Genomic DNA, 14,757 nt, shown 5'->3' on the forward strand with positions numbered 1-14,757 from the left:
TTTGCTTATTCTCTGCGCTCGTCGTTACATTTCCAGCTCACTTTCTGAAATAATACAAATTACTTCGTTCAACATACTTTTTCAGTCATCGATCGTTTCCCGATTATTCCCTTAAATTTCGCTATTTCATAATTCTAAAAAAAAATTGCAAAAAATCCTCAAAGACTATGACGTTTCAGATAATTCAGATTAATTCAGCGCACTTTCTGAAATAACAGAAATTTCCTCGTTTAACATACTTTTTCAGTCATCGATCGTTTCCCGATTATTCGCTTAAATTTCGTTATTTCATAATTCTAAAAAAAAATTGCAAAAAATCCTCAAAGACTACGAGGTTTCAGATTAATTTTCTATACATCAGTTCAAAATAACTGAATAAACCGTAAAATTAACTTGAAATACCGCTAATTTTTATTTCACAAGGTGTAAAGTACGAATAAATTTCGAAACTATCCATTTATACCCTCGTTTCACGATTCTAAAAGAATTACCGAACGTTCTAAAAAATTCCGACCTTTCGGATAATTCAGATCGACACTGCTTTTCTATTTCCAACGATTTCGGAACGACTGTGACAGGTTTAATAAAAGATACTTTGGTGTACAAGTCTTGAACGTGTTTCTTTATCGTATTAAAATAGGGTGTGCGAGAAACCCTTTACAGGGAACTGTGCTTGTGTGTTACGTTCCTGTCCCCGAGCCACTGCTAGGGGTGCTTGCCCTGCAGATGAACTTAGACAGTAGGTTGCCGCCACGAAAGACGGTGTTAACGTCGATAGTTACCATTCCGATCGTTCAGTAACCCGAATGTCAGTCGATATCTTCAAACTCGACGGCCAGGATGGGAAGGGTCTCCCAATTCACGTGGCACAGGTACCATTTTTTTTGCTACTTGGACCGTTTCGTTGATAGCCGCGACGAGAAATTATTCGCAGCTCGATTGTTACAATTGGAGGATTCTTTAATCCCACTTTTTTCCGCAACTTTTCGTTCTGGTCTTGGGAAGTTACGATTTCAGAATTATTTGTCACAGTTTTGTGGAAATTGCACACCAGTGTTCGTGTAGACTTTGAAATTTTTTGGTAACAATGTGAGCTAATATTGGGATAGTAGCTTGAGCCGACAATTTGGGGGGAAGAGAAATGCAAATTTACCATTGATTTCAAGTATAGTTAGGTGGAACTGTATGATGCAGAATTTTCAACTCCTTTTTAATTTTTGCACTTTAATTTGGACTTTTGGACATTAGTGACAAATTTAACGTTAATTCCACATCGTGATACTAATAATAATGTAGTAATAGTTTTACAGTAAATCATATTTGTCCATAATCCTGCAAGTACAATAGTTTAATTAATTTTTCATTGTTTTTCTTTGGCACATTTCTTTGTCATTCTTAGAACGTGGGCTTCCTGGAAACGTATCGCTACCTCATGGAAGATGCGGCAGGTCAGTTTTCCTTCTCTTTAACTTAATTTACATCGAATTCCATTTGACACTTTAAATTAATTCTCTTTTTTATTTTAGTTTAAGCGTGTTTGATAAATTCACCATTTTAGATCCCAGAGTTGCGGATTGGCTGTTCATGGGCAGTCCGTTTCTATTGTCAGGAATTATATCCATTTATCTGCTCCTCGTTCTACGTCTCGGCCCGTTGTACATGAAGAAAAGGAAACCATACAATCTGAACAAAATTATGATTTTTTACAATATTTTCATGGCGATTGCGAGTGCTGCTGCATTTCACGGGGTGAGTTAATTTGAACCGAATTAAATATGTCTCTTTAAATCTGCCAGGACTGAATAGAGAAACGTGATTCGTTGAAATATCTCAATTTTCTTCATCTTTTATTTTTCTTTCTAAAACAGTTATTAATCGATACCAATGAACGATGTATTCTTAAAAATTTTATTGCTCATTTATTTGCTGCACTCCCAAATTAGAGACGTCATTTTTAGGCGATTTTTGGGACGAATAGTTATCGTATAATTCTAATCCAAGCGACTTGAAATTTTTCACACACGTTTGGTCATGTTTCCGGAAAACACAGTGCAATTTCTATGCAATTGTCTTAATTGCTGTTCAAGTTATTAAATATTTCCCGCAATGTGGCATTTTTCACCACATTTTCTCCCACGATTCGCTCTGACACAGAAAAATCAAAGGCGAACTGAAATCCTCGAATATTTTCTTGCAATTTGAGTTTAACAATTATTTCACGTTTCTGTTGTCGCAGTACTCGAAGTAATCAATATATTCGTACATTTCCAGCTGCTCACCTCAGGCTTCACCACGAAATACTCGCTTGGCTGCGAGGCTCATACTGTTTCCTACGATTCTGAATCTTATCGTGTAAGTACCGAAGGCATTAACGATACGCGAATTTCGATAGTACCAGTGTTATGTGATTTTTAATAGATGGCTCGATGGGTGTGGAGGGTTGTATTGTTGAAAGTGTTCGAGCTCAGCGACACTGTCATCTTTATTTTGAGAAAGAAATACAACCAGGCGTCTTTTCTTCACATTTATCATCACACGTCGACTGTTCTTCTCGCGTGGATAGCGTGCAAATTTGTCCCAGGTAAATTTTCACGTACTCCTGTCAACTTATTTCTAACATCAACATGCCACATCGTACTTTCGTATTTAAACCAACATTTTTCAAATTTTCGTGACACGCTTGACACGTGAATATGTCCCTTTCATGTGGAACACAATTGTAGGGAAGTTGTAAAAAGGAAAAATAATCGTTCAATTAGTAAATTGTCATTCTTTGAAAAGTTTGAGCTTTTTCAGTTTGGTTATATTCAATTGCCTCGAAATTCAGGATTTCAGTGCAAAACAATTGAAGTAATTAAAATGTACACAGTTCTCGTTAATATTTTTCCAGAGTTGCTGCGTACTCTAAATTGCAATCTTTCTTTTCTTTTTTTTAAATTTCTGCCCTGGCTCGTTGAAACAATTTTTCAAAAAAATAAAGAGCTGTATAAAATCAATCGATGCATTAGCAGAAGAGGTTCCGCGACAGCTCCTTCATTTTGTGACATTTTCACATTTGAAAGATTGGAGAAAAAATCTGAAAGTTACATTTACATTCTCGGAAAAGCAAAAATTGGAGCTTTTCGTTTGGTAGCAGCCTGTGAAAAAAAATTCCAAACGTTATTCCTACTTTTAGACACCGCAGCTGTGATGTAATGACTTTAATCGACTTTCACACCGTGTCCTCGTAAAAAGAATTCCGTATGAATCGAAATGAAATTTCGGTCGCGGTATATTAAGTTTAGCCATTACTCTCAGTATGCAACACGGTCACGGTGGAAAACACACACGCAGACAGTTACATAGCTTAAATTCCCAATAGTCGTGAATAACATACGCTTTTCGAAAATTCATTTCGCGAACCGTGTGTAACTTGGTTTGCTCAAACTCCGCCAACTATTTCGCGGATCCTCGTTCGCTGAAAATAGAAAAAAAGAATGATATTAAATCGATTTGATGTGTGTGGTTATTTGCAGGCGGCATGTGGACTTTCACGATTATGTTAAACAGCATCGTGCACGTGATTATGTACACCTATTATCTGCTCGCTTGCTTGGGCCCGGAAATGCAAAAGAGAATCGCACCTTGGAAACAATACATTACGGGCTTACAAATGGTACGTTTCCATTTTCTATCCGACTCCGCTATCTGCGAACGTTGCATACACACGACCCCGGAATGCATATATTGTCGCGCGGTGTTCCTTGTGCCCGCTGAATTGCCGTGCTGGGAGTGTTATTCGCTCATTTCACCGTGCTGCACCGTCGCGCGTATCGCGTAATCGTAAAATTACATTCCCACCTCCACCCCCCTCGACCCTTCATCCCTCCTGCAACCATCGTTGTACTGTAGCGTATTTTTCAAATGTGAAATTGCTATTGACGTTCGAGCGTCGCGACTGTTAGCGCAACCGGCTAAGTAAATTAATCCGTATCAAGCGGGATAACAGGCGCAAAACACCGCTCGATCCGTGACTCTCTTTTTTTTTTTGGCGAACGACTGCAAAATCATTCGCAAAACTGACTGATTGGATAATGGCGATAGTGTCGATTTCGTGAGTGTGAGCGATCGTGCGTGAGTGTATGTAAGTGAGCGTGAGTCTACGTTAGTGAGCATGAGTGCCTGTGAGTGACTTTGAGTGAGTGTGAGTGACTGTGAGTGAGTGAGTGTGAGTGTGTGTAAGTGACTGGGAGTAACTTTGAGTGAGTGAGTGTGAGTGTGTTTAAGTGACTGGGAGTAACTTTGAGTGAGTGTGAGTGAGTATGAGTGAGTATAAATAACTGTGAGTGATCGTGAGTGAGCGTGAGTGACTTTGAGTGAGTGTCTTTGAGTGAGTGTGAGTGAGTGTGAGTGAGTGTAAGTGACTGGGAGTAACTTTGAGTAAGTGACTGTGAGTGAGTGTAAGTGACTGGGAGTAACTTTGATTGAGTGACTGTGAGTGAGTGAGTGTGAGTGTGTGTAAGTGACTGGGAGTAACTTTGAGTGACTTTGAGTGAGTATGAGTGATTATTAATAACTGTGAGTGATCGTGAGTGAGCGTGAGTGACTTTGAGTGAGTGTGAGTGACTGTGAGTGAGTGTAAGTGACTGGGAGTAACTTTGAGTAAGTGACTGTGAGTGAGTGTAAGTGACTGGGAGTAACTTTGATTGAGTGACTGTGAGTGAGTGAGTGTGAGTGTGTGTAAGTGACTGGGAGTGACTTTGAGTGAGTGTGAGTGAGCACGAGTGAGTATAAATGACTGTTAGTGATCGTGAGTGAGTGTGAAGGACTGTGAGGAAGGGATGGAGACTTTGGATAGCTGTAACGCTTGATATTCACTGCAACTTTACTATGAAAAATCTCGAAACTATTTTCACTCTGATTTCTGTTTCGCTTACATTGGAATGTCACTTATACTTCTCCCTTTTGCGCTATTTCCATCCAGATTTCTCTCGTCTTGTTTTTTCTTCTCTTACTTTTATTACTTGCTTGTTTAATTAAGTGTCATTAACCTTTTCACTACGAAGGCCGTGTGTACACATGTGTTTACTGTAAAAGTGGTCGCACAGGGAAAATATCGCTGTCGACTGAAACTCAGGCAATACCAAAACGCACCAGCCATTTCACTATCATGAAACAGTCGACTTTCGATCTTACTATTTTCATTCTTACCTCAGCGTTGAATAATAACTGCCTCGTCCAGTACACAGCGAGAACTTTTTGTCGTACCGAAAGGGTTGACAATTCTCTCTTCTGTGATTTACTCAAGTGTTTCTTCCAACTCTGTCGCGACGATTACAGCTTGACAACTGATGTAAATACGACATATTTTACCTCTCTTCTTTTTCAAAGGACAGCAAAATAATACGTACAAAGGATTCATTTAGTTCACTCGAAAACCGGTCCGTCTGAACTGGTTAAACAGTTTTTATCGAAAATCCGATAAATATACATAGAACGGTTTGTAGGTGTACAACAGTATTTTCAAAAATGTAAATTCACGTGTCCGCGTATGCAGCTCTCTGTTGCTTTTATTTAAACATTGTCGGAGAAATGTGGCATTGTAACATTGGCGGTTTGAAAATTTTATCTTGATTTACGTCACGTTGCTGTTACTACATTAAAGATTATTATTCGCACCGTCCCGACTTCGTTAAGAATTATTATTATTCATACCGGGACAACAGAAATCCAATTATTTTGCGATGCAACATTTATACATGAAACGCGGTATTTATTCGGAGACGTGTAGCATAATCATTAAAAAAAAAAAAACGCAAAAAAGAATCGACCGGACCAGGCGACGACAAAAAAAAAACAAAATTCAATACGTTCCGCGTAAACCAACAGTTATAGTTACAATGAAATTATTTTTTATGCTTTCACCGGTGTGCCAAGAATCACAGATGAAACATACACAGCCGTAAAGTATAAATGTCAAAAAAGCGTACAGCGGGCACAGCATTTTCAGGGATAACGAAACGCCGGAAATAAATCACGTTTTCGCGAATACCTTTTTCGTTCTACTACCTCGAACTCAGGATGTCACGTCGCGCTGCGCGATTCTTCTAATGAGAGCAATTTCGCATAATAAATCTAACATTCCGCGTCGAACGTTTTCATTATTAGTCGAATTACTTGGAATAGAACACAGGTGAAATCGTTTGCACCAGATTGAATTTTATTTTGCGCTAGTCTTTTTCTTTTACTATATTGAATAATTTCAATTTTCGTTCGTGCTCTCGCTTTAACAATTTCTCATTCAAGTATCTGCCGATTTTTGGCATTTTCAAGGGTGGGAAAATTGATGAAAAGTTGAAATTTTTCGTCACTTTTGTCTCAGCTCTTTTTACCTCCGGCTGTCGAATAGATTTAAAAATAGTGGGCAAATGTTATACTGTACAAGTATTAATACTGTAAAAATTCTGTACTATACAAATATTAATGCTATAAAAATTTGCGTCCTTTTCTCTGTTATCAACATCTTAGGCACTGTGACACCTCTTTCTACATCGAGTTATCAAGTACGTTTAAAAATGCCATACTACAAAAATTCCACCCAAATTTTCATCGATTTTCACTGTTATCAACATCTCAAGCACTGCACCACCTCTTGTCACCTCAAGCTACAAAATACGTCAAAAAAATCCTATAAAAATACGTTTCTCCGCGGTGTCGTTATCACTGCGGACGAAATGGAAAAAAGCCCTGGCTAAATACCTTGTTAGCCGACCGAACATCGACATTCGAACATGCTACATTCTAAAATCAAAAGCCAAAACTGACGCAGCCTGTGTCAGAGTGAATATTTCATCCACGCTGCCAATCAAGCCCGAGAATCACGGGAAAATGAATAAAAGCTACTCGATCCTCGTTCGAGCACTCTCGGGGAAACAATGAAACGCGGCCACGCCTTTGGCCACCGAATCTCCGCTGTTAAGAGGTGCAATATGTTTTCCTCGATGAGCACAAAAAGCACCTCTACACCTAGGACAAGAACCGAGGGAGACGCGTGTGTGTATGCATACGTCGAGGTTGTCGCGCATATTGGCCCGTATTCGGTGCTCTTAACTCGATAACCGAGTTTTTGCATCAACGCTGAAAAGGTAGTAAGTGCCGGATGTGGAATTACATGTATACACGCGGCGATTCGATTTGCGTCTCGAATCTCGACAGGAAACAACAGGGAGAGGGAAGGGACGTGTGCGAGGGAGAGGATCGGGAACTGTCGACGTCGCTGTGATTTTTAATTAAATAATCCGCCGGTGGAGAACTTTTATTTCTCCGCGTGAGATATCGGCGGAACGATTTATCGGGTTACGCGGCCGTTTAATTTCGTGTTAAAGCGTTTCGAGCTGCGCAGGAGCTGAGACTTGGAGCGCGGAGGGCCGTAGCAGGTCAGAGTGTAATTTTACTTGTGACTTGAAGAGAGATTAGTGAGCTACTTAGATTGTGCGTGAATCGTTCTCCTTTCGGATTCTTTTTTTTATTATTTTTTTCGTTTATTCTCTTTCTGTTTCTTTCTGTCTTTTTTATTTGGATCGTGAACAGCTAGAATCTAGACTTTCTCGTGCATTCAGGGATTATTTTCTAGATCGTGATTTTCGTGATCTAAGGTTTGTAGGAAAATTCACCCTTTATAATTCGATTTTTCTTTATTCACGAGATGAAAAATTAGGATCGATATAAATTTTACATTTTGATGGGAGGACCAAGAATTAATGATTATCAGAAAGAATTTCTCTCTCCCTTTTTGTTCTTTTTTTTTTTAAATCAAGAACATCTATCATAGAATGTAGACTTTCACGTACTTTTAGGGATGATTTTCGAGATTAGGGAAATTAACCTTCTCTAATCTGATTTTTCTTTATTCGCGAAAATTAGGATTGACTAGAATTTATATTTTGACGGGAGAAGCTAGAATTAATAATTACTATAAGGAAGTTCTATTTTTCTCTCCTTTTTCGTTTTATGATTAATTAGTGCGAAGGAAGTATGTGCAGAGTTAGAATTATTTTCTTGTGTGGTTCCAGATCCAGTTTATCGCGATGATATGTCATACAGTTCAAACTTTGTTGCCTTCCTGTGAGCCAAATCGAAAGCCAGTAGCTTTTCTCTACATATCTCAGATCCTTATTATGTTCTACATGTTTTGCGACTATTACAAGAAATCGTATCTCACGAAGAAGACGGAGTAAAGGTTTCGTGAGTCAGGAAGGCCTGGGTAAGCAAAAACGATGGAATTATTAGCTTTTTATTTTTCCAAACGAAGATCTAAAAATATTCAATTCTATAGCATGAAGCAAAACATATGCAATTTAGTAATAACTACAGTATCATTTAACTTTGCTTCACGTGTTACCTCGTAAGTTTTTCGTATATCAAACAAACATTTCCCTAGATTAAAACAAAAACACTTCCTGTTTTCCCAAACAAAGATAAATTTTTTATTCATCCTCTAAAATAAGAAATCAATTATTGCTAACTCGGGAAAAGTAATTATATTTCAAGATATTCAATTGTACAGCGTCAAGCAAAAAAGAAGCAAAACATGCGATTAAGTGGTAATTAGGGTTTCACCTGGTACAACCAATAATCTATCAATTACTCACCTTTGTTTCACATGTTACACCGTAATTGACCACAATTTGAAATTTATCGATCATTACCTAAGTTTTACAATTATTCCATTACGAGCGAATTATTTCGTAACCATATCGATTCAGTGCAAATTAATTACCACCCCAAATTCACACAGACGCACAAGCCGTGTAATACCAACTAATTTCCTTGGAATAATCAATTTTCTCTGTCGACAGGTGGTTTCGGCAAGGATAGCGACACGTGTGAAAGAGCTGGCTGTTGCAAAAAATCGTAGAGATATCCAGCCTTATTTTTCCGGCCTGTTACTATTCGTTAGCTGTTCTATCTCCTCGAGAGCGTGTCTATGTAGTGATAATGCCACGGAGAATCAGAATGGGAATGATCGCGGACGCGTCGCTTGATATATCGCGCTGGCGGAGAACGCATTAGAAAGACATGCATCGGGGAAAGACATGCAAGGGTACAAGCCATGTTACAGGGGTAAAAATTCGCGTATCCGAGTCAGCTCGGATTTTGCTCGCGGGAATGCTTTTAGTCGGATTCTTTTTTTTCTTTCTTTCTTTTCTCTCTCTTATCTCCCGCTTTCTTCCCCTCTCTCTTTTGCCTCGTCCCGCCGGATCGAAACATATTACATTTTGTTTCGCGCAATATCGACACCATAGCCGTGACCGTGATTTTATTAAAATCCCGGCAGACAGCGGATCGACGTTAACGTTCGTTCGATACTTTCGCAGAGTATTTTCCTCTTAGCTACGCTCGTTTCTAGCCCGGCCCTTTTTTTCACTCCTTCGCGGAGCCTTTTCTTCGTCGCAATTACAGGGGCTATTGGATGTTAAAATATCTTCGGTGTTCTGTTTTTTTTTTTTTTTTTTTTTGGTAGTTAATATTGTCGTGGAATAAATGTACACGATGTTAACAGACGAGATAAAAGAGAACGTAAGGAAGTTTGATGTTAATTATAATTACAGTTATAAGATATTTAGGCGACGCGCGCGTATTTTATACATGTACTGTATGTAACAAACTGAAATGTTTGTAATAAAGATTAATGTATGCAAGTTGCCAAGGAGTAGTACCATTTTTGTAAAGAGTAGCACGAGGTGAAAGGCATATTTTTGTAATTTTTCTTTTTTTTTTGAAGAAAATTCGTCAGTTTTGATGTGCAATATGAAAATTACGAATACGTGATTTTTTCGAATTTTCGAGAATGACTGGAAAGTAAGGAAATGTGACGTTTTTCGTGACCATTCGTGAAGAGTGATTAGTAAATGCAATTTTTTTTGTTAGGAAACTTCGTCAGCTTTAATATACAAAATGAAATTTTAAATACATAATTCTCCCCATTCGTAAAAGCAATTTTCTTCAGTATTATAGATAACGCTGTTACACCTGAAAAAGGGACATTTTCGTAATTTATTTTGAACGGAATTTCAACAATTTAATATGCAACATAAAATTCACAAATACGTAATTTTCCAAATTTTTAAGAATGACTGAAAAGTAAGAAAAACTGTCATTTCTTACGTCCATTTATGAAGTGTCATTAGAGAATTTACTGTTTTCCTGTTCGTCCTAATTTTCTTCGCAAAGTCCTGAATACAAAATTAAAGTTTCGTCTTTCGTGACATTTTATCAAAATGATATTGTAAAATCTATTCATACTGCATTCGATCTCATATTTGATCTGAATATTTTGTTACACGTGACAACAATTCAGTGTCTTTCACTGATGCACAACGAAAGGATGACTTTATTGTAGGATAGAGAATGGAATCGTGGTTCCTCTAAGTCATAGTTTGCAATTGAATAGGTAAGAACGATCATATCGAAGCTCGAACAAGTTTACCAAGTTGGAAAGTAGTGTCGAGCAAAAGTTGCTTAATTTAAAAAGAACCGGTAAATTTTCTTCTTAACAGCTCTATTTAACTTTCTTAAATAAATTTCTACTCATTTTTGTCAGCATAAAAATTCGACAAACTTTATCATTAACCAACTGTTCATAAATTAAATATTACAACTCAATTTCCTAAACGTTTCTCTTAAATTAATCATCTAGTTACACCGGTTATTTCCCTTCTTTCTTCTTTTCTCTTCAGCCAATCGAGAATTTTTCACCGTAACACACATTCCCATAAAAATTCAAGCTTCAACGCGGCGTGACATTTCAATGTATATTTGTTTTTATGGACAGTTTTCACGCAACCGGGCATCGTCATACACATGGCTGCGCTTGTTCTCACGGACACGCATGTCCAAAAGGGTAACATTAAAGCCGCCGTTTTCCCGGCCGACCGAAATTAGCATAAGGGATTAGCGCGTCCGTGGCTTAAAGTCGACACGCATGGTTGCACGCCGATAAGACTTTATTAACGTCAGCTTTATTTATCTTGCAATTTCGACCGGCGCGTAAACCTCTACTTCGCCCTCGACTTACTCTATCAGGATTAGGAATAGGCTGGTTCACCAGAAAGATTCTGCATTTCATTTTCAACGTGACTGTGGAAACGATGTTAATTAAAGGTGACGAATTTTTCTCATTGCTCCGAGGACAAATTTTTCGCTGTAGTTGTTTAATATACCGATAATTATTCGTGTAATTTTTACTACATACTTAAATGTCATGCAATATATACAGGGTGAGCTACGTGAAATAGGCCATTTAATTATCTTCTGTTAGCCATAGTGGTGCGAGAAAATTTTTATATTAATTTAAGTGGTTTAGAGATGGAAGCAATATTTTCTTGATGGACAAATGACAAAAAATGAAAGAAAGTTTCACGTTCGATTTAAAATTTTGGGGTCCATGGTCATTTTCAAAGTGTAATCTAGAGATGGAGAAATTATTTTAATAAAAACGCGTTTCAGATTAATAACTTTTATTTATTCTTAGATCATTAATAAATTCATAGAGGTGTTTTATAGTCACATTCTGTCTACAATGTCTATTTAATAATAATATATGAGTAACTCTTACGGGCATTGGAATTATTTAATGAATTTTACAAGCAAAATGTTCTTTTCGAAAAAAGGAAAATTTTAGAATTAAAGTAAATATTCACTGTCAAATAACAATTTTAAACGAAACGTTCTATTTTTCTTTCTAAAGGCTAGGGAACGAGGTTATGCTCTTTATTCCTCCACGTAACTCTTTAACGGAGAATCGTTATTCTTTGTATTGAATTAGTAATATTAAAGAGTTTACGAGAGTGTGTTACTTTTGCTCTCAAGTACAAAGTGACGCGAGAGCCTACGTGGCTGCATGCAATTCTTACGACTGTGAAAGGAACAGGGCCAAAGTGGATCTTCTTCTGCGAAATGTATGACCATGCTCCAGCCGACTGGTTTGGCTTTACTCGGTGAATTCATTTTTTAGGCACTGCGAGGTTTACTTGCGCCTGACACCGTAAAATTCTTGTCGCGCTGTAATTTCAGCGATTTGCAAATTTCAAGTAACCGGAGGTGTCTCCTTTTCCCAAGCAAAAAATTTGGCCAATTTAACGTCGACTAGCTAACATCGAGAAGTCATTTCTCGAGCTTAATTATCTTCTAAATTCGCATTAGCGAAATTTAAAGAGCGCAGAAGCTCTATTTTTCATTTTACCAGCGGCCGTGAATTAAAGTAAGGAATAAAAATTTTTTACTTCCCGCTGGATATTTTTTCGCGGTATTGTTTTTGCAAAATTTTCTTCCCTTTGTATTTCGTCGAAAATTTCCACGTTCTCCACGAAACCGAATGCACAGCTGAAACAGACTTGCTCATTTTTATGCAACCCGAGTCTGTTGATCATTACCGTGTTTTTTCATTTGGAAAGAAGCTTAATGTCAGTTAGTTGTTTACGTTGTACAACTTTTGCGCCATTTAGCATTTAAGGATAACGGTGATCAAGGGAAACGAGACGGTAGCGAACATTTTCTGCTTCAAATTGAAAAATCCAGCTGAGAGAATTTATTCTCGAGAATTGTAAATTACTGGCATTATGCGACGGAGAAATAAGCAACATTAGCGGGCAAAGTGCGCATGTGTATACACACGTATTTAAAAACTTATGAATATATATAGTTGAAGTAAGTGGAACGCCATTAAACAACATTATCCAAGAGACCTCTATTTCTTCTCAGACATTCACCGCTGTGTGCTTTATGCGGCATATTTTTAGAAAACTTACAAAATTTTCAACGCTTTCTGGGCCTCGGTTTTCGAAGAAATTTGTTTCAATTATTATCACATCTAAAATTCTTCGAGCCAAAATTTCCATTTCCATTTATTTGCACGCTAAGGTATTCAACCTCCTCGTAATTTCTTACAAACCTGAGGATATTGCATTCCATAATACGTCGTTGTTCGACTTTTAATTCCATCTTTTCCATTTTCACTAAAAATTCCCAGAGAAGCAATCGTTGAAAAGAAAAACAATAACAAAAAATTGGTGGTTGAAGTTAAAAATCGTATTTTCGGGCTGTATTTCTTTGTCTAAATATGAATTATATCGCGACGAGGCCGGCCGCCGTGCTATTGCACCGCGTAGCCTAGAAACGATGCCGTTTTTTATCGATCGAAAAATTTTTAATTCTCTTGCCGGACTCATTATTGCTGGGTGGCGCGTGGCCGTGACTCTTTTGCAGCACGGCCAATATCGCGGAATTTATAAGACAGAGAGCCGCCGCCATATTCCGTGGCTGCACAGCCTGATTCTGTATAACTGCCTTGCTTAAATACCGGGCTAAACGCATACACATGTCTGGCGGATACAGGAGGGTCAGAGCGTGGCCAACTTTCGGTCCTTTGGCACGATGCGACGATTCGAAAGCGCGTTTGAATCGCTCGTCGTAATCGTTTATCTCCATCCCTGCCAGACCGCCACTAGCACCCTTGGGTAATTGCGCACCTTTTGGAACACCTTTTTGTTTTTCTGTTTTGTGTTTTTTTCGAGGAAGATTTATTTACTTCAAGATTTCCTTTTCTTTTTATTTACTGTGTTCTGTTTTTCACTAAGCACGCGTTACGCGTAACCACGCCGAAAATTTCGGCAATATTCAGGATTTTTTTCCTCGGTGTGTATAACGAATGACAGTGTAAAAATTTGTTCACTTATTAAGACAGTTACGAGGCATGCAAAACAATTTTTTAAACAGATTTTTAATTGTTTGCTTTGGTGCCGTGTTTGGAGGTTAAGATAGCGCCTTTAAGATGAGATGCATCGCTGGTGGAATTGTTGCCAGCTCACAGGCGCGTTTAAAATAAAAACTCGAAAAGATTTGTAATCAGTACTCATACCACTGCCACAGGTACCAGAATTAACCGTGTTAATTAAAATTTAACAAAATAAGGTGCGTTCAAAGTTTAAGTATCCAAATTTATCCGTTTTCTTTAGTTTTTCGATGTAAAACATATGAAATTTTCAACGTAGAAATATAAATTTGGCGTGTAGAATGAAGTGATTAAATAACGACTTATCCTATACTCTATTTTCAATAGCTTCTTTCGAACGTTATTTCAATCATATAAACAGCTTCTGTGATACGATTATTTGAGCAAAGAAGCAGCAGGTCTGGCGAGCAAACCCGTTTACAAATTCGGCTAGCAGGTATTCATTAGAGCTTTGGAAGACAGTATCGGTCACGAAAACGCGGTACGTAGATTCTCGATGGCCATAAGCGAAATGCAATAGAGAAGATCGTGATATTTACGATCAGTATAGAACCATAGGGAGTCGCGGCGCAATCCGGACGAAAGCGTGCTCGGTGATAGCATGCTGGAATTTAATAACCACCGAGCACGGACTTGAACCCGTTTAGAATTTAATACTAATTTAAAAGAGATTAGTTCCGTATCTAGCTCTAGACAAGGATCACTACCCTCTCAGCCGCCTCCCACTCTTCGTCCCGGGGCGAATTTCAGGGGCAGCAACCAGGCACAGAAGCCGTGTTCCCATGGGGGAAGCGGCTTAATTAATTGAGCTTAATTTAAATTTAATTTAATTTCCCCTGCCCTCCCATCTGCCTCCTTCGCTGTGTTCATAGGCGGGCGTGTCTTTTCTGAGCTTTGAAAATCTTTGGAAGAAACGCAGGCGAAGTCGGACGCAAAAATGACAATATCGCGATTGTAACTCATTTTTCTTTATTTTCTTTTCATTG

General features: G+C 38.1%; 1 protein-coding gene across 1 annotated transcript; it reads left to right on the forward strand.

Moving 5' to 3' along the window:
• The first annotated feature begins 726 nt into the window (after nt 1-726).
• Nucleotides 727-8,216, forward strand: LOC108575379 (elongation of very long chain fatty acids protein 1). Its single transcript, XM_017938155.1, is given in 8 exon segments — nt 727-778; nt 781-872; nt 1,400-1,448; nt 1,559-1,749; nt 2,272-2,352; nt 2,419-2,581; nt 3,516-3,655; nt 8,052-8,216. Coding segments are annotated over 8 exon segments (933 nt in total).
• Nucleotides 8,217-14,757: the final 6,541 nt, after the last annotated feature.

Source organism: Habropoda laboriosa, unplaced genomic scaffold (genome assembly GCF_001263275.1).
Source record: "Habropoda laboriosa isolate 0110345459 unplaced genomic scaffold, ASM126327v1 scaffold143, whole genome shotgun sequence".
Lineage (NCBI taxonomy): Eukaryota > Metazoa > Arthropoda > Insecta > Hymenoptera > Apidae > Habropoda > Habropoda laboriosa.